Source organism: Pseudonaja textilis, chromosome 1 (genome assembly GCF_049901715.1).
Source record: "Pseudonaja textilis isolate UNSWEBS1 chromosome 1, rPseTex1.2, whole genome shotgun sequence".
Taxonomy (NCBI): domain Eukaryota; kingdom Metazoa; phylum Chordata; class Lepidosauria; order Squamata; family Elapidae; genus Pseudonaja; species Pseudonaja textilis.
In genome coordinates, this window is record NC_141990.1 from 65,088,494 (window position 1) to 65,113,047 (window position 24,554).

Consider the following 24,554-nt stretch of genomic DNA (forward strand, 5'->3'; position numbering starts at 1 on the left):
GGGTTGGGTGGGTAGGTTGAGTGTCCAAGGTTAAGGTGCCCGTTGCGCGAGTACGAAACGTGGAGAGCTTCAAGAAGCCTCCGCTTCTGTTCTGGGTTGGCGATCCAAGTTGGGACCGATTTGGAAAGAATTAAACTTTTCCGCTTCTTTTGGACTGACTCTCCCCGCAGATATATATACATATAAATTTAGATAGATAGATAGATAGATAGATAGATAGATAGATAGATAGATAGATAGATAGATAGATAGATACACACACACACACACACATATATATCCTCAGATTTTGAGGTCAGTTTAACCTAGTGCTGTTTTGAAATGGCTTACCGAGATTTAAGTTTTAGCCAAAGTAAATCCCGCTGAATTTTCAATAAAAGTTTATTTATAAGGTAACATTTACTAGTCGAGCTTCATTCCTGGTGACTTCACTGCCAGGTTTAGTGGATAGGATCCCCAGTTCCTGCAAACAGTATTCTTGAGTAGCTGAAATGCTTAAGCTTTGCAACCCTTAATTCTTATGTGGGTTTTTTTTTTAAAAAAGAGAGCAGTCTAAAAATATCCAGACATGTAGAGATGTTATCTTGAGAAGTCTTAGTCTTTTCTGTCTGCTGCAATTTGTTGCAATAAATGTTCCGTTTCTATTTTAAAAAGGAGGAATGAGGAAGAAAGAAGATATTAAAGCTATTGATGGAACACCTTGCTTTCCCTGTGATGCTAAGATCTCAATACCACATGAAACTGGTTTTTGTACTTCTAACACTTTATTGAACAATTTACACCATTCACCTTTTATGTCCAGTGCCTTTCCAGAGTCTCATCTGCTGCCTTCCTAATCCTTTAAACTCTTTTTAAAAATATTTTGTTTTTTTATATTTTTACTCTTAAATTAAAACTCCAAAAATAAAAATATACGTTTCTTGAAAAAAAAAGTCCCAACTAATTTCTTGTGAAGGATAGCCAACCCCAATGTATCCTGCAAGAATGTGGGCTACAATTCCCACAATTCTTACCTAGAAACTGCCTCTAGGTTTTGTGGGAGTTGAAGGAGGGGAGGAGAAACTATCAAGATTTGTATTAATCCCATTTGTAGATTTATTCATGAATGTCTGTGTGCACCAAATCCTATTGGTTCTGCTACTGTTGTGAAAGTGATTACATATAGGCAGAAGGACGGACTAGATAGAAGACAGTCTTGAAGGGCTATTCCAATCCTTACTCTGTCTGATTCTGCAGCACCTGCTTCCAAAATGCAGTATGTACTGCAGCAGTTGTAATAGCCTTGCAGAAGAATTGTAACTACTATTTTAAGGCTATATTATATATAACACTCACTTGGAATTTGCCTTTCTTGAAAGTCAATGATTGGCTTGGTTTGGTTATATCTCCAATATAGTTACTTTGAAAGGGCAAGTAAAGTAAAACCTCTAATGTGTGTGCCAAAGGCACTGTGTAAATGTCATGTTACATAATTTCATTAAAGAGATTAAAGGTGATTTAAATTTTATTAATGCTTTAATCTTCATAAAAATATTAAAACAAATATAGTTAGCATTTAAAATTGATTTTGGAAGGCACAGCTTATATTCAGCTATATAACAATATGACATTTGTGTCAGCTTTTTAAAGTTAAAATCAAAGTATAGTATTGAAAGATACAGGATTCAAATTCATAAAGTTATGTAAAATATATATTTAACAAAAATGGCCTAGTGTAAGAAGGGATACAATCAAAGAATGGTTAATTTAATGAGAATGACTCTCATTTGTGGCTTGCCTGTTCTATTTGACCCAATTCTCTGGGAGCGGAAAGTAATTGAGAATGGAGTAAAGTCGCTTTAGAGCAGTGCTTCTCAATCTTGGTAACTTTAAGATGTGTGGGCTTTCCTTTGCTGGCTGGGGAATTTGGGGAGTTGAAATCCATACATCCTAAAGTTATCAAGGATAAGAAACATTGCTTTTGAGGTTCTTCTGGGTCTCATCCACACAGCAGCAGTGATATTCCTTCCTTCCTTCTCTGCCAGGACCAGAAACAGAATATGCCAACACATGAAATTGCCTCACATTATGTATTTAACCCTGCCTGCACTGGATTACTGTTAATACAGCAAAACCACGTGAAATTGAATAGTTTATGATACCTTCCCTGTGATCTCAAAGTCCAATGCCATCCACAGAAACAACTTGCCAAGTGTGCGCGTGTGGGAGGGCAGGTGTACGCCTTTTCTGCTTGGACAAAATTTCTTTTGGGGAAAGGAATATGGCAAATATTCCTTAGCAAGTATCTGTCATTTTTCCGTGTTTGAGGCTTTGGAAATTTGGTGAGGATTAGCCAGATCTTGCTCAATAGCAAACTTCTCAATTTTTTTTTTTTTTTGAGAAAGATTTTATTACATGGTGTTATTTTATTTATTAGTTGGTATGTATACTTTGTTTTTTGGGTTGAAATTACATTGTGTACAGGAATAACCACAACAGCAGAGTTCTCTTTCCGTCCTTTTTCCACTCTATTTTTTTTTTTCAAAGCCTGCCTTTGGCCTTCCTGATGTTCAAGCCCCATTCTCCTTCCCTTTGTGGTTAACTACAGGCTTCCTCCTCGATTGTCCATTTCTCTGCTATTATCCGATTGTTTGCCATAAATTTGTTTACCTGCAGCTGTAACAAAGAGCCCTATTTTAATCTACAGTTCCCAGGAAGGAGAACACTGAAAGTATTTCTGACGTGCTACCTAAACTGGGATAAACACAGTCCTCGACTTCGGACCACAATTGAGCCCAAAATTTATGTTGCTAAGTGAGACATTTTGCCCCATTTTACGACCTTTCTGGCCACCTTTGTTAAGTGAATCACTGCAGTTGTTAAGTTAGTAATACGGTTAAGTTCTGGGCGAAGAACGGAAGTGAGGCCAGAGTGATTTACAATAGCTCTTCCATACTGCCTGTGAGGCAACTTAAAAAAAACCCTGGCTGACATAGCTCCTTTTAGAGGGAACTAATCAGCCAACAACCAATCAGGAGAGAGTATTTTTCCAGCTCCAGGACCAGATGTAACCCTTCAACTGATAATTATCTACAATACATAACAAATACACTTGTTATCTAGTCTTCCCATTGAGTTAGCTTGTCAGAAGGTTGCAAAAGGGAATCACAGCAACCTATGAATTTCATTTGAGAACAGTTAATGAACTGACGAAAGACAACCAGTAGGAAATTCATTTGGCATTTGTTTGTCAGAAGGCTGCAAAAGGTGATCGTACCACCCTGGGATATTGCAGCCGTCATAAATATGAGTCAGTTGCTGAGTGGCTGAATTTTCATCATGTGATCATGAGGATGCTGCAATTATCGTAAGTGTGAAAAAAGGGCCATAAGTCATTTTTTCAGTGCCATTGTAACTCTGAGTGAACTCTTGAAAGTTGAGTATCTGTATTAAAAGACAAATATAGGTGTTGGCCAACTAGTACACTGACTTCAGAGTTGTTGTGGCTGTGTCAGTCTACAGCAGGGGTGTCAAACTCACGTCGTCTTGGGGGCATCACATGCCATATTGGGTCATATTGCTACATCCGCCTGGGCGTGGCCAGTGTGTGATGCATCTGGCCTATGGGCCAGGAGTTTAACAGCCCTGATCTACAGTGTTTCTTAAAAATGGGAGCTTGAAGATATGTGCACATCAACTTTCATTATTCCTCAGCCACCCTACTGGCCAGTCTAATAGTTGAAGAATTTTGGCAATTGAAGTCCACACATTTTCCAGTTGTCAAGTTTGAAAAATATTGGTCTAATAATGCCAGTAAGAGCTGCAGATACATCTTTTGTTTTGGCTTCATGCTTGTGCTGGAGAATGTTGCTAATTGCTTGATTGCCACCACCAATGCTGCATCTCCTTCCAAAGCATTCTAAAAGTGCAAGTCTGCATTGACAGAAGATGACATGTGTTATGTATTAGCATACTTACCTGCAATTGGTTGATCCGTAGCGGTGGGAATTTTGAAGAGCCATCACTGGCCACAGCCGCAAGCAGCCCGACTATAACAAGGGCTGCCACGGTTTCTTCGGCGCTCAGTCCTATATGGAAGTAAAACAAATTGGAATCATGCTGGTGTCCTGAGTCTCATTCCCATGACTTAACACTGGCAATGAAGGTGGGATACTGAGACAAAGGGAACCAGCGAGCATGTGGCGACCGATGAACACTGGCAATGCATCGAGGTGACATGGCCGGAAACAACACGCCACCTGCACCATTCGACCTGGAAACCAAAGACTGGGAATCGTACATCGACCAATTCCTCATGTTCCTTGAAGGAAGCGACCTCCATAATGTATCAGAAAACAGGAAGAGAGCCCTATTCCTAACCCATTGCAATCCAGTGGTATTTAAGATGGCCAAAGTGTTAGCGGCACCCACCGATGTGAAAACAATGGCCTGTCCAGACCTGGAAAAATTACTGAGAGCTCACTACACTCCAACCATTTCCTGCCTAATCAAAAGACATGAAGTTTATCGATGCGACCAAAAAGGTGAGGGCATTGGTGATTTCATTGCAATGCTGTGGGACATCACTGGACCATGTGAATTCCTAAACTTGGATGAAGCCATGAGAGACCGAGTGGTCCTGGGACTGAGAGACCTTACACTCCAGGGCCAATTATTAACAAAACCCAAAATAACACTAAAAGAAGCGATAGAGGAAGCTACCTCAGCAGAAGCTATGCAGAAATCGGTGGCCACCATGCGGAAGATGAACAAAGCAACACCGGTGACCCCCCAAAATACCGCCACAACCCACCACGAGGACATCGAGTCCCCATCAGAAGATGATGATGAAGAAGAAAGGGTAAATCAACTCCAGGTAGAACAGGGCAGAAAGGACTGGAATGGAAAGAGGAGAGAATTTCGTTTTGCCAGTTGTGAGGAGAACCATGCACACTCCGACTGTTGTTTCCTAGATGCCATCTGCAAACACTGTGAATGGTGGAGACATATTGCTAGGGCATGCCGAGCAAGAAAGAACTATGGCCCTAGACAAAGATGGAACAGCCCCCCCCCTCCGAGAGAGAGAAAGACAAACAGGGAGCCGTTGGAACCAAGACAACAGAAACAGGTGAGGGAAAGAAACAAGCAACGGAAGGGAAGAAACACACCAGACGGTGACCATCAGACACTCCAACATAACAAATGCCAAGAAAGTATATGTCCAGGTCACCATAGAAGGCCACTTGTGCTGGATGGAAGTGGATTCAGGCTCATACTTGTCAGTGGTATCGTGGGACACCATAAAAAGACTGAAACCAGACATGAGCCAGGAAGAACTCAAAAAACAAACACTAACACTGAAAGACTACCAGGGGAACAAAATCCCCGTAGTAGGTACCAGAAAATTCAAGGTAACATTCAAAATATATACCAGAATTCTTCCATTAATGACCAAATCGACCCAGTCTATTGGGACTCGAATGGTTTGCACCATTAGGAATCGAGGTCACAGGGATAAACAGCATAACAGAAACAAAATGGGAAGACGACCTGATGGAAGAATTCTGAGATGTATTCAATGGAGAACTGGGCACGTACTGGAGTCCCCAATTTCCTTTAGTCTAAACCCAAATGTAGCCCGCATAAGACTAAAAGTGAGGTGGGTTCCTTTTGCACTAAAACCAAAAATCAATGAGCAATTGGATAAACTCATTGCACAAGGGGTTTTAGAACCAATTGACCACGCTAAGTGGGAAACCCCAATTGTTACACCAATTAAACCAGATGGGTCGGTGCGCAACTGCAGGGACTACAAAGCAACCCTTAACTGCGCGCTCCGACAAAGCGCATACCCGGTTCCAGTGGTACAGCATCTATTACATTCCCTGGGTGGATGAAAATCTTCATGAAACTAGACCTCGCACAGGCATACCAACAGTTGCCTGTTGACCGCAAAACAGCGGAAGCCCAGACAATTGTGATGCATAGGGGGCCATTCAAATTCAACAGGCTACAATTTGGTGTCAGCATTGCCCCAGGGGTGTTCCAAAGCTTAATGGAATGCCTATTGCAAGGGATAAAAGGGATGGTACCATACTTTGATGATGTCCTGGTATCCTCCAGGAACAAAGAACAACTATGTGACCGCCTAAGGGAAGTCCTAGGCAAATTCAAGGAGGCGGGACTCAAAGTAAAAAAAGTAAAACTGCCAATTAGCCACCAGCAAAGTTGAATTCCTAGGATATTGAATTCCTTATAGACAGCGAAGGAATCCACCCCACTGAAAATAAAGTCAGAGCAATCAAGGAAGCCCCCAGACCCACAAATAAAACTGATCTACAAGCTTTCTTAGGACTCATTAACTTTTATAATATATTCCTATTGCAGAAAGCAACCATTGCGGAACCACTACACAGATTGTATGACAAGAAAGCAACCTGGTCCTGGGGGCAACAAGAAGAAACAGCCTTCCAGGAGATAAAAAAAACTTGATCACATCAGACCACGTACTAATACAATACAGCGAAACACTTCCATTAACACTAACCTGCGATGCATCACCTTTTGGCGTCGGCGCTGTACTCAGCCACGTACTACCGGATGGGAAAGAAGCACCAATAGCCTTCTATTCAAAGACTCTGTCAAAGCCGGAGCAGAACTACAGTCAACTAGACAAAGAGGCATTGACCGCTGTCACTGGAATAAAACATTTCCACAAATATATCTATGGGAGAATCTTCACACTAATCACAGACCACAAGCCACTCCGGGGCATAATTGCAGGAAACAAAGCTACGCTCAATATATTATCACCACGAATGACAAGGTAGTTGGAATTCCTGGCTGCCTATAACTACAAACTGACCTGCCAACCCATAAATCATGCTGACGCCCTTAGCTATTGCCCTCTACCTGACATAGAAGATGATCCAGCATCAACCACATAGAAATAGAGACATTAGAAAACCTACCCGTGATGGCAGCAGACATTGCTAGGGAAACAGCTAGAGACAAAACCCTGGAGCGGATTTTAAATTGGGTAGGAAAAGGATGGCCAGAAACTGAGAGCAACGAGACCACCAAACCGTTCCAGAATAGACGAACAGAACTCTCAATGCTAAAGGGGTGCGTACTATGGGGGGATTGGGTGGTCATACCGGACATTTTAAGGAAACACATACTTGAATTGTTACATGAGGGACACCCGGGTAATGTAAAAAATGAAATCCCTGGCAAGAAGTTATGTATGGTGGCCAGGGATGGATAAGGAAATAGGGGACAGGATGGCAACATGTAAACACTGCCAGGAATCTAAGCCAACACCCCCCACAGCATCAAAAGATGAATGGGAAACACCAAGGGGACTATGGTCAAGGCTACACATTGATTTTGCAGGCCCAACCAAAGGACATACATTTTTAATAGTCGTAGATGCTTACTCCAAATGGCTAGAGGTAAGCATCATGCACTCCACCACAACAGAAGCCGTCATTAGACAGATCAGGAAACTTTTTGCAACACATGGATTGCCAGATCTAATTGTATCCGACAATGGGCCACAATTCACGGCAACAACATTTGAGTTTTTAGCACAACATAGGATAAGGCAAGCACTGACAGTGCCAGGACACCCAGCCATGAACGGATGGGCAGAATGCATAGTACGTTACACAAAGAAAACATTACAAAAGCTGGGGCCTGGGGACACACAAGAAAAGATAGATAAGCTACTAAGCATTCAGCACATGACACCCAGTGCCACAACAAATAAAAGTCCAGCAGAGTTACTCATGGGAAGGAAAGTAAGATCACACTTAGACAGACTACACCCCACATATAGCTCAGAAAAACCAGCAGACTCCTACAGTAATTGCCGCACATTTCAAACAGGGGACCCAGTATACGCAAAAAAACTCTCGGGGGAACCATTGTGGATACCAGTAAAAGTGACCCAGATAACCGGACCCCTTTCATACAGGGTAGACACCGAGGATGGGAGGAGCTGGAGGAGACACATAGACCAGCTCAGAGCTAGAGCCATGAAGGGAAACCTAAATAGACCCACGGAAGATGGGGGAGACCCCTCAAGCAAACAAAACAAACACAGGGAAGAGGGGAGACCCCTCAAGGAAACAAAACACAACCAGAGAAGAGGGGGGAGACCCCTCAAACAGACAAAACACAAGTAGAAAGGGAGGGGGAGACCCTCCACGAACAAGAGAAATAACAGAACAAAACCTGACAACTACGCAACGACCACTACTAACACTAGCCCTAGTTGGGAAACACAAACACGTACCTGAGGCCAGGGAAGAAGGCAGGTCAGGGAGACAGGAACAGGTCCAGAAGGATAGCGGAAAAGCAGTCCCTGGTGGGAGTGGCCGGGCTGGCTCAACCAGCCAGGAGCTTCCAAGAAGATGGACGGAAGGAACAACAGATCCATCTGAACAGTCCAGAGGCCAACCCGCGACTGAGTTGCACAGATCCAGTCGGACCCATAAAAGCCCCACCTACCTATGTGATTATGTACAGTAGGCGAGGCTCATATTGGTTGGACTGGACCAGGTGGGGAGGGGTGTTATGTATTAGCATACTTACCTGCAATTGGTTGGTCTGTGGTGGTGGGAATTTTGAAGAGCCGTCACTGGCCACAGCTGCAAGCAGCCCGACTATAACAAGGGCTGCTGCGGTTTCTTCGGCGCTCAGTCCTATACGGAAGTAAAACAGATTGGAATCATGCTGGTGTCCTGAGTCTCATTCCCGTGACTTAACATGATTAATCCAGCTGGCACTGAATATTGTGTTGTGGCTATTTTGTAGATACTGCTGGCAATACATTCATGACTCCATTTACAACCCCACATTGTAAATATGCTCATGAATGAATCAATGAATCAGAATAGAGCTGCAAGGGACCTTGGAGGTCGCCTAGTCCAGCCCCCTGCTCAACCAGGTGATCCTATAACTTTTCAGACAAGTGACTGTCCAGTCTCTACTTAAAAACCTCCAGCGATGAAGCACCTACAACTTCTGAAGGCAACCTGTTCCACTGGTTAATTGTCCTCACTGTTAGGAAGTTTCTTAATGCTCCTTGACTCCCCTCTCTCTAGGACACTGCCATATTCTGATCTATTACATCAGTCTCCATTTCGGAAACACACAGTGTGTCCATTATTCTCATTTGTTCAGGCTGATAAATTGACCCCCACCTCTTTGTGGCAGACTCTCAAATACTGGAACACTGCTATCATGTGCCCCCCCCTCGGCCTTCTTTTCTCTAGACTAACCAAAACCAAATCTTGCAATTGTTCTTCATATGTTTTAGTCTTCTAATCTATTTAATCCTTTTAGTGCTCTTCTTTACACTTTTCCCAAAGTCTCAACATCTTTTTTGTAATGTGGTGACCAAACCTGAATGCAGTATTCCAGATGTGGTTTTACTAAGGCTTTATAAAGTGGTACTAACACTCCACATGATTTTAATTCTATGCCTCAGTTTATACCAGCAAGGATTCTATTAGCTTTTCCAGATGCCACACACTGCTGACTCATGTTCATATGATCATCCACTAGGACTCCAAGGTCCCTCTCACAGTTACAGAATGTATTATCAGCAGTATCAAACCCTTCCTCGGCTCCAAAGTAGAAGAGTCATCCTTGGCAATGATACTTTGCAATGCATTTGCATTTCTACCCAATCTCTCAGCATTTATGGCTTCCCTTCCTAAAGGGCTCTATTTTGACATCCACATTATTGTTCTGACCCAAGCCTCGTTCACATCAAACAAACGCAAAACATAGATAAAAGCAAAATCTTTTTAATGTGTCTCTGTGAATTCTGTTCATTCACAGCAAAGTGCTATTAAAACTAATTGTCCCAGGTAAGAGCAAGCCCTGTCAAGGTTGTGCAAGGCTGCCAAGAACATAAATGCAAAGAAATATTCAAAGGCAAAAGTCTCCAAAAACAAACCAGGATAAACCGAACTTCCACGAGAACTTGAAGTGCAAAAACTTCTTTGCTTCCTGCAAAGAACCCAACCCCTGAGGGCTGGCTTTTATCCCTTATGGGAGGGGCCATCAGCTTGTGGCCTTATTCCTGAGTTGTCCATGCTGCTGCAGCTGCTCTTTTCTTTGAGCAGCCCTGCGCACGTGTGTGCGGACTGGGCACAGGTTCCTCGGGGTGTGTGCGGACTGGGCACAGGTTCCTCGGGGTCCTCTGCATCCCTGCTGCCAGACTCCACAAGCTCCGAAGGCAGCACCCCATTCTCTGATAGCCCTGGCTCCATCCCTGCATCACACGCAGGCCCCTCATCTGAATCTTCGCTCTCAGAGACCTCAGCTGTCCACATCTGCTGCCAGTGAGCCACAATTATCAAGAAGAGTCAGGTAACACAGTATATGGGGCTTATTGCCTTATTGTGAGTAGGACACCTTTTACATTTTTGTTTTACATTTACATTTTATTTGATTTGTCAGTTGCTTACAAGATAAACATAGTTATGAATACATGGATACATATAAGAAAATAAAAAACAATAGGACAGGGACAGTAGGTCCGACTGGTGCGCTTATGCATGCCCCCTACAGGCCTCTTAGGAAGGGGGTGAGGTCAATAGTAGACAGTCTAAGGTTAAAATTTTGGGGGTTTGGGGAAGAAACCACAGAGTCAGGTAGAGTATTTAAAACATTGACCACTCTGTTGCTGAAGTAGTCTTTTCTGCAGTCAAGTCTGGTGCAGTTAACCTTGAGTTTGTATCTATTGTGTGCTCTTGGATTGTTATGATTGAAGCTGAAGTATTCATTTGCAGGTAGGACATTGCAATGTATGATTTAATATACTATATTTAGATCGGACTGGAGCGGCGTAGTTCTGGGTTTTCTAGGTCTAGAACAGTGGTTCCCAAACGTTTTCAGTCCACCGCCCCCTTGGTGCTACAAACTCATCCTCAATGCCCCCCACCCAGGGGCAGGATTCAAATTTCTGTGGGCATGGACTAATTTGAGGGTGTGATTTGCTGGTCACATGATTGGGTGGGTGTGGCTTGCTGGTCACGTGACTGGGTGAGTGTAGTTTGGTGACTGGCAAACCAAATACAAGTGGTCCTCACTTAATGGCCAGTTGCTTAGCAAGTGTTCTAATTTATGACTGGCCTCCCCAGAACTACTTGACCTGTTTTTGGAGTTTTGACAGCCATGCACACACATATACACATACTCCCTTCCAACCCTGCTGGAGCAGGTCATTGGACTAGAATTGGCAAAGCATCTCTGATTAGATTCTAGTAGGCAATAGAATCTAATCAGAGATGATTGCCGATTCTTGTTGATTTGTTTTATTTGTATTTCTTTATTTTATATTGCTGAATTGCATTGATGTGTGTCCCTTCTTGTGCACAACCCAGAAGCCTTTGTGATTCTTTGCAAGCAAAAATTACCGACCTCTGTCTTTGCTCTACTTTTCAAACGTGCCGGAACTGCTGCGTTCTAGGTGCCAGCCCCACAGGTCCACCCCATTGAGCCCGCTGCACTGGAGGGACCTGCCCAAGCAAGTCCGAGTGGAGCGGTGCACCAAATCAATGGGGTGAGCCTGGGAGAGGGAAAGAGAGAGAGGGAAAAGAGAGAAGGAGGAAAAGAAAGAGAAAAGGGAAAGAAAGAAAAAGGGACAAAGAAGGGGGGCATGGAGGGATGGAGGGGGGAGGGGGAGAGAGGGAGAGAGAGAGAGTGAGAGAGACCTGATGCATCAGATTGAAATGAGGCCTAGTTTAGAGGCCCTTTTCCACATTGAAACATCTTTGCCAGCATCTTTGCCAGCACATTGAAACATCTTTGGCTTCTATTAATTAAAGGTATTGTGGATGAAACATGGCCAAGACTATCAGGAAGCTCTCACATTTTGTTGAGGCTTTAAACAGGATCCATTGGACCAGATCTCCACCCTAAAAAATTACTTTTCCCCAATGTATTACAGTCCCAATTCTGAAGAAGGCAAACCAAGATGTGTTGGTAAATTACAAGAACACACACACACATACTCCCGTCTAACCCTGCTGGAGCAGGTGATTGGACTAGAATAGATATCTCATTATCTTTCCCCTCCCTCCCCCCCTCCTTCTTTATTTCTTTTTCTTTCTGTTCCTTCCTTTCATCCCCCCTTTCTTTGTCCCTTTTTCTTTATTTCTTTTTCTTTCTGTCCCTTCCTTTCATCCCCCCTCTTTCTTTGTCCCTTTTTCTTTCTTCCCCTTTTCTCTTTCTCTTCTTCCTTCTCTCTTTCTCTCTCTCTCTCTTTCCTCTCTCTTTCCCTCTCTCAGGTTCACTCCATTGACTTCATGCACTGCTCCATTCAGACATGCTTGGGCATGTGCCTCCAGTGCAAGGGGCTCAATGGGGTGGAACATGGTGGTGGCGGGATATTTGATAGCCCCCTGCGTTCAGGGGCGGAGCTCCTTGCACCAGAGCATGCAAGTCAATGGGATAATCCTGCGGGGCTTTGCCTCGAATGCAGCAGTGGTGGGATTTTTTCTCACCCCTGAATTGTGCCCTGCCGCTCACCTCCAGTGCTCCCCAGCCGGCCCCCTTGCCTCTCAGTGCCCCCCAAGGCATCCCACCACCCCCCAGGGGGTGGTACCGCCCACTTTGGGAACCACTGGTCTAGAGTTTCAAGTCTGGTGGCATAAGGTATTCTGCAATGAGTAGAGGAGTGGAGAACACTTCTTGTGAAATATTTCTGGACTTTTTCAATTGTGTTAATATCAGATACATGATATGGGTTCCAGACTGATGAGCCATATTTAAGTATAGGTCTAGCAAATGTTTTGTATGCTCTAGTTAGTAGTGTGATATTACCAGAGAAGAAGCTACGTAGGATTAGATTAACCACTCTTAATGCCTTTTTGGCTATGTAGTTACAGTGGGCTCTAGCACTTAGATCATTTGAGATGAGTACTCCAAGGTCCTTGACAAAGTTTGGATCCTCAACAAGGTCTTTATTTTTTTCTTGCGCAGTGCTTTCAAGCAGAGAGAAGAGTAATTAGTGCCCAATAATTAAAATGAGATTCATGTATCAGTGGCATGGAAGGTAGTCACTAGAGTTACAGTATTTGTTTTCTTTCTCTTGTTAATTTGCATGCTGTGCATTGTCCTGGCGGTCTCACTTGTACTATTAAGCTGAATTTATTGTCCAGAATTCCAAGCAAAGAAGTGCTGTATTTAGGACTCATAAGAAGCTGAACTATATTATATTATATTATAAGCTATATTATGGCTTAATGTTATTAAGAATGTACAAACCTCAGTTAGAATATTATTCTAACCATAGCTTTGCTCTTTCTACTAGTGTTACTACTTTAACTAGGTTACTATGACCTTCTCAACATTCTTTAGAAGTCCATTCTAATATGCGAGTGGGGGTATTCCTTTGTAACTGCTTTACTTACTTTCTGCTAAAATAATGTTGTTTGCAAATTGCCAGTTTCCATAGTTCATAATAGAATATTTAAAATTCTCACATAATTTCTGCAGTTTCTTCTGAGATAAATCACCAAGTAATAAGGAGACATATAAATAAGATAAATATAGGAATGGACCGTGGAATATATGATTACAAAACAGTCATATATACAGCATATCTGCAGCATCATTGAATAGATAGGGTAGGGTAGGGTAGGATAGGATACTTTATTTTGGCAAGAATTCTGCAAGTATAAGAATGGATCCTGATGCACTCCCTATCTGTCAGATTGTCAGATTGATTTAACTCTCCCAAAATTGTTTCTGAAAGCTCCATAATGAAAGAAAATAAGTGCATGCTCAAGGCTAAGTATGACCTCAAGGGACACTTAAGATAACAAATCAATTCTTTTCATATTTATGTGAAAATAAGAAAGTTAAAATTTAAAAGTAAATTCATATTTGTTGCATTCTTCTTCAACAGAAAGAAATTTGAAGCTGACTTAATTAACTTTCTAGCCTCAGATTGATTGGACTTTGGAGCACATCAACACATCTGAAGTGCACTAAGTTAGAAAATATCGTTTCATGACATTCACTCTAAATGGGAGCCATGAGCAAATAACTTGGCTAGTGTACTTTTAATATCTAAATGGGTACAGAATTCCTATAGTACCGAGTTTAAAGTACAAGTGATAGTATAACACTTACCTCTTTTTTTATAAAGTCCTATTATTGATTGGTAGCTGGGTGCTTTCTTGAAATCATCAGTGATGAAACCATACATTTCACCTGAACACAGGTTACCAGTAAAGTATGCTAAAACAGATAAACTAACAGGATCTACTTGAGTCAATTTTATTCCATATCTTACAATAATAGGATTTTAAAATCAAGAATCTTTTTCTCATATATCCTGCTTCATGTTTGCAGAGGAAATCTTCAAAATGTAAACTAATTATTAATGAATTAAAGACCCAGAATGCAAAAATTCTGTTTCTTAAAAGTTGGCCTTCATTTCTATATTCTTTTCATTTGTCCATTTGTAAACATTTTAGTATATATGGTCATAAATCACATGTGGTCTTTCTGTTTATAGGAATGTCACAATCTTTAATTGTGAGTCCTGTTGCATGAGGATTAAAACTCAACTAATATGTAGCCATGGCACTTATGTTCCATTTTAATATGCAAGAAGTCCTTTCTGTTCTCCTCATAATTAAAACCACATAATAAATCTTAGAACTTTCTGCACTATTCCAGCAACTAGCTTTTTGAAGTATCAAGTCTGGCTAAGTCATTCTGGCACATCTTTCATCCTTTGAGCTGATATATGGGACACATTAAAGCAACAGGAACAAACTGATCTATCTTCATAAAATTTCATGAGTTTATTTTCTAGAAAAATAGTAAGGGATATTTTGTGGCAAGAAAAGAAGGGCAATTTCCAATTGTCTGCCAGATTGTAAACCAATATATATCTCAAACTAATAAATAGAAAAAGACTAGTAGAATAAGTCTAGCTGGAAAGTAGATGGAGGAGGGAGAAAGTTTGGTAGAATTTTCCAAGAATGAACATTCCCATGTATAGGTTATAAGCAGATAGCCCAACAGCACATGGGGAAAATTTTTGGATATGGGATAGACTTAGAGAAATGGCAGAAATTATGGTCTCGAAACTATAAAATAACAATGTCAATAGCATATAAAGAGAATTTGTATAAGATGTTTTATAGGTGGCATTTACCCCTGGCAAGAATAGAAAGGATGTTCAAGAATAAATCGGAGAAATGTTGGAAGTGTCATCAGATATCTGGATAATATTATCATATGTGGTGGACATGTGTGGAAGCCAAGAGATACTGGACTAAAATTCATACAAGGTTGGAAAAAAAATGACAAAACAGCATGTAGACTTGAAACCAGAGATATTTTTATTGGGTATCTTACCTGAAGGATACAGTAGGAAATTGACATATCTGATTATAAATTTTTAACAGCAGCTAGAATTGTATTTGCTAAAAACTGGAAAAGTAAAACAATTGCGATAGAAGAGGAGGTGATTAAGAAAATAATGGAATGTGCAGAAATGAGTAAATTGACATTAGCAATTAGAGAGCAAGAAGATAAAAAATATTACAACATTTGGGATTTATTTATCAATGGCTAGATAAGAAAATAGCGAAATAAAATACTCTATAATATAAATACAACATAATAGTAAAGATAAGACAATTGAATGATATGTTATAACTGACTACAATGAAATGAATGATATTATGAACTAGGTTTTGTAAAAGTTGAGATTTGCTTGTAAAGGGTGACATGAACTTATAATTAAAGTCTAATAAGGAGTTAACAATAATATAATATAATATGCATAGTTGATCTATATAATATGAATTTTAATTTTAATTTAGAAGGGAAAGACTGTTGATATCGTGCACAAAAGATATGTACCAACGGACACAGTGTAGAATGGAAAGATGGTTTTATTTGATGTTTTATGTTTGTATTTGTCAATGTTTGTTGTCAAAATAAAAAACTTTTTTAAAAAAGTTGTTTCTACCAAAGAAGATATTACAGCCAACGGCATGCTTGCTTTTTCAATAGAAAGAAACAGCTTGTTCACTTTTTATTGAATAAATGATTGCAAATGTTCACAGGATATTTTTTTTCTTTAGTTATATCATCTTTATTTTTATTTGCTGTGTGAATGAAATTAATTTGTTGATTTGTCCACAGTGTATGTTAAAAAAGAAAAACAAACTTTCATGAGGTGTACTTCCTTTTTTTATATGACAGTAGTTAGGCAGAAACAACACTAGAGGAGCTATATTTATTCCAGGTTTCAGAGAAAAGACGTTCTGAAAACCTATCAGAGTGAATCTATGGGTAACAATGACAGGATCAGTGCAAATCTGATTCATACTTAAATAAATAAACTGTTAAAAATAATTGTCAAAGTAGATTTTTTAAAAGTAGTTGGTGAAAATGATCTGATTAATGCTAGCGTTCATAAATGTTCTATATCTGATTAGAGAATTGAATCGGCATTAACACTTGAAACTATGGTCGAATGTACCCTGTTTTAACAGATATGTTGGCTGTTAATTTTAAATGCACAATGTCATTTCCTTGTCCCTGAAAGGTGCTACCATTTGCCTAAAAGGGGCACCATTTGCCTAAAATGATGTTTTTTGCCCTGATTGCTAAGTTAATGAAAACAACCAGCACTTGTTTAATTCACTGCTTAATATGTATGATAAGATGCAAATGGCTTTTGCTGTATTTTTGCTGGAGTTATCTAATGAGCTTCCTTTAGAACAGGTTGATATTATAGTTTGTGAATAACTTGGAATGAGGCATGCATAGATCAATGCATGGATCAATATAAATCTGTTCTGTTTTACTATCCAATTCTGGTCCATCATGTTCTTCCCAATGTTTATAGTGAGCTTTTTTTTTTTTTAAAAAAAGGCAAATTTAAACTTTATTCTAACTTAATTCTAATTCTAAAACACATATAAATATTTTTATTGTGCATATAGTTATTAAATTTCTCAAAGATTTTTTAAGCACACATTTTCTAAATTACTCCAGAAATATGTTCATTTTTCAAATTAGCATTGTGCAGCATTTTAACTAAGCACGATGGAGGCTATTAGAACTCCTTTCAGTTTTCCTATGCTGCAAGATAATGTGTTTTGTTGAGCTTTCAGTATCTACTCTCACAGAAACCTCTAGTGTCTTTTTGTTTTACTTCTATTTGTTTATACAGCTTTATCTAATTTTCTGAATGCAATCTGAGATCAGATAAAACAAATTTAAGTGTTTCTTGATGGCCTTGGGGAACAGATTGGCCCATCAATGAAATATAGTCTGTGAAAAGTTAAAAAAAATGTTAAAACTTATCTGTAGGTTGCATAATGACATCAGAAGACATGAAAAAAATGGTAGTTGAAGGCAAAACTATTAGGAATGAAGAACTCTCTCTAGGAATCTCATCTAGGATTGGTAAATCTCCTGATGAATGCTCATTTGTTTACACACACACACACACACACACACACACACACACACATTTGGTTATTATAGACTCCCTAACAGTGGTGGGATTCAAAAATTTTTACTATTGGTTCTGTGGGCGTGGCTTGGTGAGTGTGGCAAGGGAAGGAGACTGTAAACTGTCCAGTCAGAGGTGGTATTTGCCAGTTCTCCGAACTACTCAAAATGTACGCTACCGATTCTCCAGAACTGGTCAGAACCTGCTGAATATCACCCCTGCTCCCTAAGTTATGTGTACTAGAACAGATAAAATTGCAATCATAAACCCTCTGCCCTAAATACCTTGAACCGCTCTCAGAAGCAGAGTGGTAGCCAGTGAAGTTTGTGGAGCAGAAGTGTAATATGGGCCATCTTAGGGGTCCCAAAGACTGATCTCGCTGCTGTACTTTGCACAAGCTGAAGCTTCCAAATGGATTTCAAAGATAGTCCCATGTAGAGCGCAATGCAGTAGCCTAAGCAAAAGATGACAAGGGCTTGAATAACTGAATACAGAATAACAGAGTTGGAGGGGACCTTGGTCGTCTAGTCCAACTCTCTGTTCAGGCAGGAAATCCTATTCTGTCAGGAAATTTCTCCTTAGTTCTTGGTTCCTTCTCTCCTTGATTAGTTTCCATCCATTGTTTCAGATGCTTTGGAGAATAGCTTTACTCCCTCTTTGTTGCAATCCCTGAGTTATTGGAACACTGCTATCATGTCACCCCTAGTCCTTCTTTTCATTAAATTAGACATACCCAACTCTAGCTAATGTTCTTTCTATGTTTTAGCCTCCAGTCTCCTAATCATCTTTGTTGCTCTTCTTTGAATTCTTTCTAGAGTTGCAACATCTTTTTTATATTTTGGAGACCAAAACTGAGCATAGGGAGTCATGATCCAGAAAAGGTCGCAACTGGTGCACAAACCAGAGCTACGCAAAAGCTCTCCTGGTCGTGCCTGCCTCTTCAAGCAGGAGACCTGAGTCCAGAAGAAACCCTAGGCTGCACACTGGGTCTGAACAGGATAGTGCAAAACCTTAGTGTTATGTCCTGAGGACTCAAGGAGTTCTCACTCAGGTCCACTCACTTACGTGGGCGTTCTTTTCCCCCATTCCCATTGGTTGGTTCTCCCCAGCAGCCAGCTATAAAAGCAGGCTGCGGGGTCCAACCAGCTGCTGATTGCTGCGAGCCAGTTCCAGGCTTGGCAAGCACGGTCAGCCCTTTATTGTAAAATAAAGTATTGTTGCACTCATGCTCTGGTCCAGCCTCTCATTGCTCAAACTTAACACTGGCGACGAGGATGGGATGGCTACCAGAAGCACCTTGCAACCGCTGAGTCACTAGCCTCCGATCCGCAACCCAGAGAGAGCGATCGGCTGGCGATAAGGAAAACGCTGATCCGCAGCCTCCGATCTGCAACCCAGAGAGAGCGATCGGCTGGCGATAAGGAAAACGCTGATCCGCAGCCAGAGAGAGCGATCAGCCCTCAAAACGAGCGATCAAAAAGAGCAAACGCTGATCCGCAGCCAGAGAAAGCGGTCTGATTCAAAAAGTTAGAAGCGTCTGTAGCCGCTTGTTAGCCCCGCTACGGGGAAAGTGAAGCACTGCGAGCCGCAGCCGCTCTGCATTTGGCGCGAAATTCAAACGGGTGTCATTTGAATTTCGAACCAGTAGGAAACACAGCACAGCGCTGTAGGAAGTCACTACGCCCACTTTTTTGGCGCGATTCAAGACACCTCCAACGGCTAGCAGCCAACGTGGTAACCCAGAGAGAGAAAGAGAGGGTAGCAAAAAAACCCCTCCAGAGCTGATATCACTAATACTCACGAGCGCTCGTAGTCCCAGAGAGATTTTTTCCACAGGTAGCCCAGCTGTCTAGCACCATGAGTTCCAACCCAGCATTCCCGGCATTTAAACCTGACGAAGAGAAGTGGGAATCGTATAAGAACCGCTTCAATCATTACATCGATGCGGTCGGCCTGGCAGACGCGGGAGAACATCGGAAAAAATCCTATTTCCTAATCTACTGCGGAGCCACCGTTTATGATACCGCCGCAGCCCTCGTAGCGCCGAGAGAATTAAAAAACGTTCCGTGGTCCGAGTTGCTGGAGATCCTCACTAACCACTACGCTCCCAGACCTTCACAAATCGCCAGGAGGTTCACGTTCCGTATGAGAAAGCAATCTAGTAAGGAAACAATCAATCAGTATATGGCCGCCCTCCGAACAGCAGCCCTGCACTGCGGGTTTGGAACATACCTAGAGGACATGCTCCTCGATCAATTAGTTTGTGGGGTCAAGGATCTCAACCTACAGAGGCGCCTGCTAGCAAAAAGGACCTCAACCTCGCGCAAGCAGTCGAGGAGGCCCTAGCAGCCGAGCTAGCAACGAACTCAGCCACCGAAATTCAGGGCCCAAGTGCCAAGCCAGCATCATTCCCCATCCATTCTGAAGAGGTGGAAGTGGAGGAAACCCACAACGCAGCGAAACGACGTCCACCGCCTCACCAACGACAGACGGTCGCAGGTAGGGGCCAGACAAGAACACACCGGTCCACCCAAGCACATCACGTTGTGCCTAGCCTGTGGGGATCACATCAGAGGGCCACCTGCAGGTTTAGAGGAGCCATTTGCAACAACTGCCATAAGAAGGGGCACATCGCGAGAGTCTGCCAAGCCCCCAAAGCGCTGCACGCAGACCCCGTCCTCGAACTCGGGACCACAGAGGCAAGTATTAAACTGTCGCACGAACCGCCTTGCCAGGCATACTTGCCACACTGTTAGTAAAATTTCTCTCTCCGTTTCCCTAGAAGGTAAACCGTGCCACATGGAGGTTGACACAGGGTCAGCGCTCTCAATAATCTCGTGGAACACCCTCAAGAGACTCCACCCCAGCCTATCTACTACCCGGCTTCAGAGATGCCAGTTCCGTCTGAAGGACTACCAGGGAAGGCCATTCCCGTGATCGGCAGAGGCAAGTTTTTTGTCAGTTTTAGAACTTTTAAAGGCCACCTACCTCTAGTGGTAGTTAACGGCAATCTACCAACCTTATTGGGGCTCGATTGGTTTCCCCACCTCGGCCTAGGGTTAACAGGAGTCCATGCTGTCTCAACCTCAGACACTGACTCCTTATTCGCTGACTACGCAGATGTGTTCAGCGAGGAGCTGGGGTGTTATAATGGAACCCCATCTCGTTCACCGTTGACCCCAGGCGGTCCCAATCAGATTGAAACCACGTAGGGTTCCATTTGCTATTAGACCAAAACTAGACGCCGAATTGGATAAACTACTAAAACAAGGGGTCATTGAGCCAACAGATTTCGCCAAGTGGGAGACGCCCATTGTCACACCCCTTAAAAAGATGGTAGCCTGAGAATTTGCTCGGACTACAAGACAACAATCAATAAACATCTACAAGTTAGCGCCTACCCTGTGCCCGTCATTCAGCACTTATTGCACACATTCGAACCGGGCAGCATTTTTGCTAAATTGGACATGTCTCAAGCGTATCAGCAGTTCCCTGTTGATAACCAAACAGCGGAGCTTCAGACCATCGTTACTCACAGGGGTGCATTCCGATGCAAGCGTCTCCAATTTGGCGTAAGTGTTGCCCGGGTATTTTTCAATCCCTCATGGAGCGGATTTTACAGGGCCTCCCTGGTGTAGTACCCTACTTGACGACATCTTGGTCTCGGCCAGGGACAGACCCCAACTCTTCCAGAGAGTACGAGCAGTGTTAGAGAGGTTCAGACAGCATGGCCTCAAGTTAAAAAAAGAAAATGCGCCATTGCCACTAGACAGGTGGACTTTTTGGGTTATAAAATTGACGCCTCTGGCATTCATCCCCTGGAGTCTAAAGTTAGGGCAATCCACTGAAGCTCCCACGCCTACTTCCAAAACGGAGCTACAAGCTTTCCTAGGGCTGCTGAACTTTTATGCATCCTTCTTGCCTCATAAAGCCTCAGTAGCGAACCCTCCACAGATTATTAGACAAAAAGTCACCGTGGCACTGGGGGCACAGAGAGGACCAGGCGTTTAACGCCGTCAAATCGCTACTTACGTCAGAGGCGGTGCTCATCCAATTTGACCCCAACCTTCCTTTAGTACTGGCAGCAGATGCATCACCATTTGGAATTGGGGCGGTCCTTAGTCACAGACTTCCCAATGGCACCGAGGCCCCATCGCCTTTTTCTCCAGGACGCTCTCGGCCACGGAGCGAAATTACAGTCAAATTGACAAGGAAGCCCTAGCAGCTGTTGCAGCCGTGAAAAAGTTTCACGAATTCCTATTTGGCCATTTCTTGAACTGGTCACCGACCATAAGCCCCTCCTGGGTTTACTGGCGGCGACAAACAAACACCCCAAGTCCTTTCCCTAGGATGACAAGGTGGACACTTTTCCTAGCGGCCTACTCATACAAACTTGTCCACCGCCGGGCAAAACTCTATCCCACGCCGATGCTCTCAGTCGCTGCCCCTTACCCGCTCCGGCTGAAGACCCAGCTCCTGTCAACGCCATTTTCAAATCACCCAATTGGACCTGCCCATCAACGCCCTTGACATCGCCACTAAAACCAAGGCAGACCAAACGCTCGCCCAGGTGCTCGACTGGGTGAGGAGGGTGGCCGGGAGGCAACGTTGATAACAAATTCGCACCCTTTAAGACTCGCATGCAGGAGCTGTCCAGTTTGCAGGGTTGTCTACTGTGGGGCACTCGGTGGTCATCCCGACCTCGCTGCGTGCCCGAGTCCTGGAGGCGTTGCACGAGGGACACCCTGGCATCGTGAGAATGAAGGCATTAGCACGCAGCTATGTGTGGTGGCCGGGTCTAGACGAGGACATTGTCAATTGGGTAAGTTCCTGCAGCATTTGCCAGGAATCCCGTCCTGCTCCCCCATCACCACCCCTACCAGATGGGAGAACGCCAGCGCCCCTTGGTCTAGAATACATATCGACCTGGCCGGCCCGTGCATGGGAAGATGTTCCTAGTGGTCGTGGACGCTTATTCCAAGTGGATAGACGTGGCACAGCTATCCACCACCACCACACTAGCAATCACCAACGCGTTAACACGCCTGTTCATTACACATGGACTACCCGACTCTTTGGTCTCAGATAATGGCCCTCAGTTCGCATCCGTAGAAATTCAGCCGTTTTGCAGCCAACCTAGGCATTCGCCACATTTTCACAGCCCCATTTCACCCGGCGAGTAATGGGTTGGCTGAAAGGGCCGTCCGGACCACCAAAGAGGCCCTCGCTAGGTTTGGCAGAGATGACTGGCACCACAAACTCTCACGGTTCCTGATGAGCCAGCACTCAACCCCTGTGCAGTCACCAATAAGTCCCCAGCGGAACTTCTGATGGGCCGGCGCCTGAGGACTGTATTGGATAGACTGCACCCACAATACTGCCTGACTCTCCCCTCGCTTCTACTTCGGGGTTAGGCATTTTATGTTACAGGAGCCAGTCTTCGCAAGAAATTTCGCTGGGGACCCACTTTGGATTCAGGCGAGATCGTCGCTGTCACCGGGCCGAGATCGTATAGGGTCAGGCTGGAGGATGGTCGCGTCTGGAGGAGACACGTAGACCAGCTTAGAAGGCGCCTCAGCACCCTTGCCAACAAGAATCCTGGTCGCCAGCCGAAGGGGGCCGTCTCAACCGCCACCCAGCCTCATCGCACCCAACGTCCAGTTTGCACCAGCAGTCGTTCCGGTCAGCCCGAACTCGGGCAACAGCGCCCAAAGAGTTGACCAGCCTGAGCCAGCCCACGAGCTCGACCCCAGTAACCGGCCCGGTGGGGTCCGAGGATGCCCAGTCCGGAGAAGGCGTTATCGACACTATGCCGGCTCAACCATCACAGACTGATACCGAACTGGCAGACAATGTCCCCGAGCTGCGGCGTTCCGGCGCCAACACAAACCCCCGTCTACCTCAAAGACTATGCATGTTCGTATCTGGGGGGAAGGGGTGTTATGTCCTGAGGACTCAAGGAGTTCTCACTCAGGTCCACTCACTTACGTGGGCGTTCTTTTCCCCCATTCCCATTGGTTGGTTCTCCCCAGCAGCCAGCTATAAAAGCAGGCTGCGGGGTCCAACCAGCTGCTGATTGCTGCGAGCCAGTTCCAGGCTTGGCAAGCACGGTCAGCCCTTTATTGTAAAATAAAGTATTGTTGCACTCATGCTCTGGTCCAGCCTCTCATTGCTCAAACTTAACACTTAGTCCAGAACTAAGGATGACAAACACTTGGATCCTGAGGCTCCATGCACCCAAAGCCACTCAGTCTTGCCTGGATTCAGTCTAAGTCTGTTGTCCTTAATCCAGATCCCTACAGCATTCAGGCATCATGAGAAGACAGAGACAGTATCATTCAGATTGACATGCACGGATATGGCTTCATATAGATCAGAAGTATCAAACTGAAGGCCCAAGGGCCAGTTCCAGCCTGTGGGGTGCTTAGATCTGGCCCATGGGGCCATCCTAAAAACAGCAAAGGACCACCCTGCAGTGCCTCTGCCAGTGAAAACAGAGCTTGGGGGCGTGTGCCCGGGCTCCATTTTCACTGGCAGAGGGCTAGCAAAACAAACTAAAAAAACAAAAACAAAAGGAGAAATTTAAGCATGCAAGAAGGGACAGGAAAGGAGAAAGAGGAAAGACAAAGAAAAAGAAGGACAGATGGGAAGAGGCAAGGAAGAAAAAATAAGGAAAGAGAGCAAGGAAGAAGAAAGGAGAATGAAGATGGAAGGAAAAAGAAAAAGGAAGGGAGGCAGGAAGGAAATTTATGATGAGAGTGAGGGAGGGAAGTCCTATTTTAGCACCACAGGTGCCCCCAACATAAGTAATGTTGAGCTGGCTATGCCTACCTGGCCACACCCACCCCAGCCATGCCACCCTAGCCCCACCCCCAGGTCAAATACAACCCTTATGCAGCCCTCAATGAAATCAAGTTTGACACCCCTAAAACAGATGTTAAATAATAAAGGAGAGAGTACCAAGCCCTGACTCAATCCATTCACAACAACCCTTTTGGATTACAGTGCTTAAAACAAAACATTTCACTGGGGTAGCAGATGTCTCTGGAAAAGGAGGAAACTA

At 43.5% G+C, this 24,554-nt stretch overlaps 1 protein-coding gene across 2 annotated transcripts in view; it reads left to right on the forward strand.

The window, feature by feature from the left end:
• SRD5A2 (steroid 5 alpha-reductase 2) overlaps positions 1-24,554 on the forward strand; it is a 31,350-nt gene that overhangs the window by 610 nt on the left and 6,186 nt on the right. Inside the window, exon 2 of one of the 2 annotated variants that reach the window (XM_087936675.1) lies at positions 655-6,552. The exons of the other annotated variant lie outside the window; for it this stretch is intronic. Coding sequence (XP_087792801.1) covers positions 4,202-5,476 — 1,275 coding nt within the window. The 5' untranslated portion in view covers positions 655-4,201 and the 3' untranslated portion in view covers positions 5,477-6,552. Of the gene's footprint in view, positions 1-654; positions 6,553-24,554 lie in introns of those variants that run through there. 2 annotated transcript variants of the gene reach the window in all.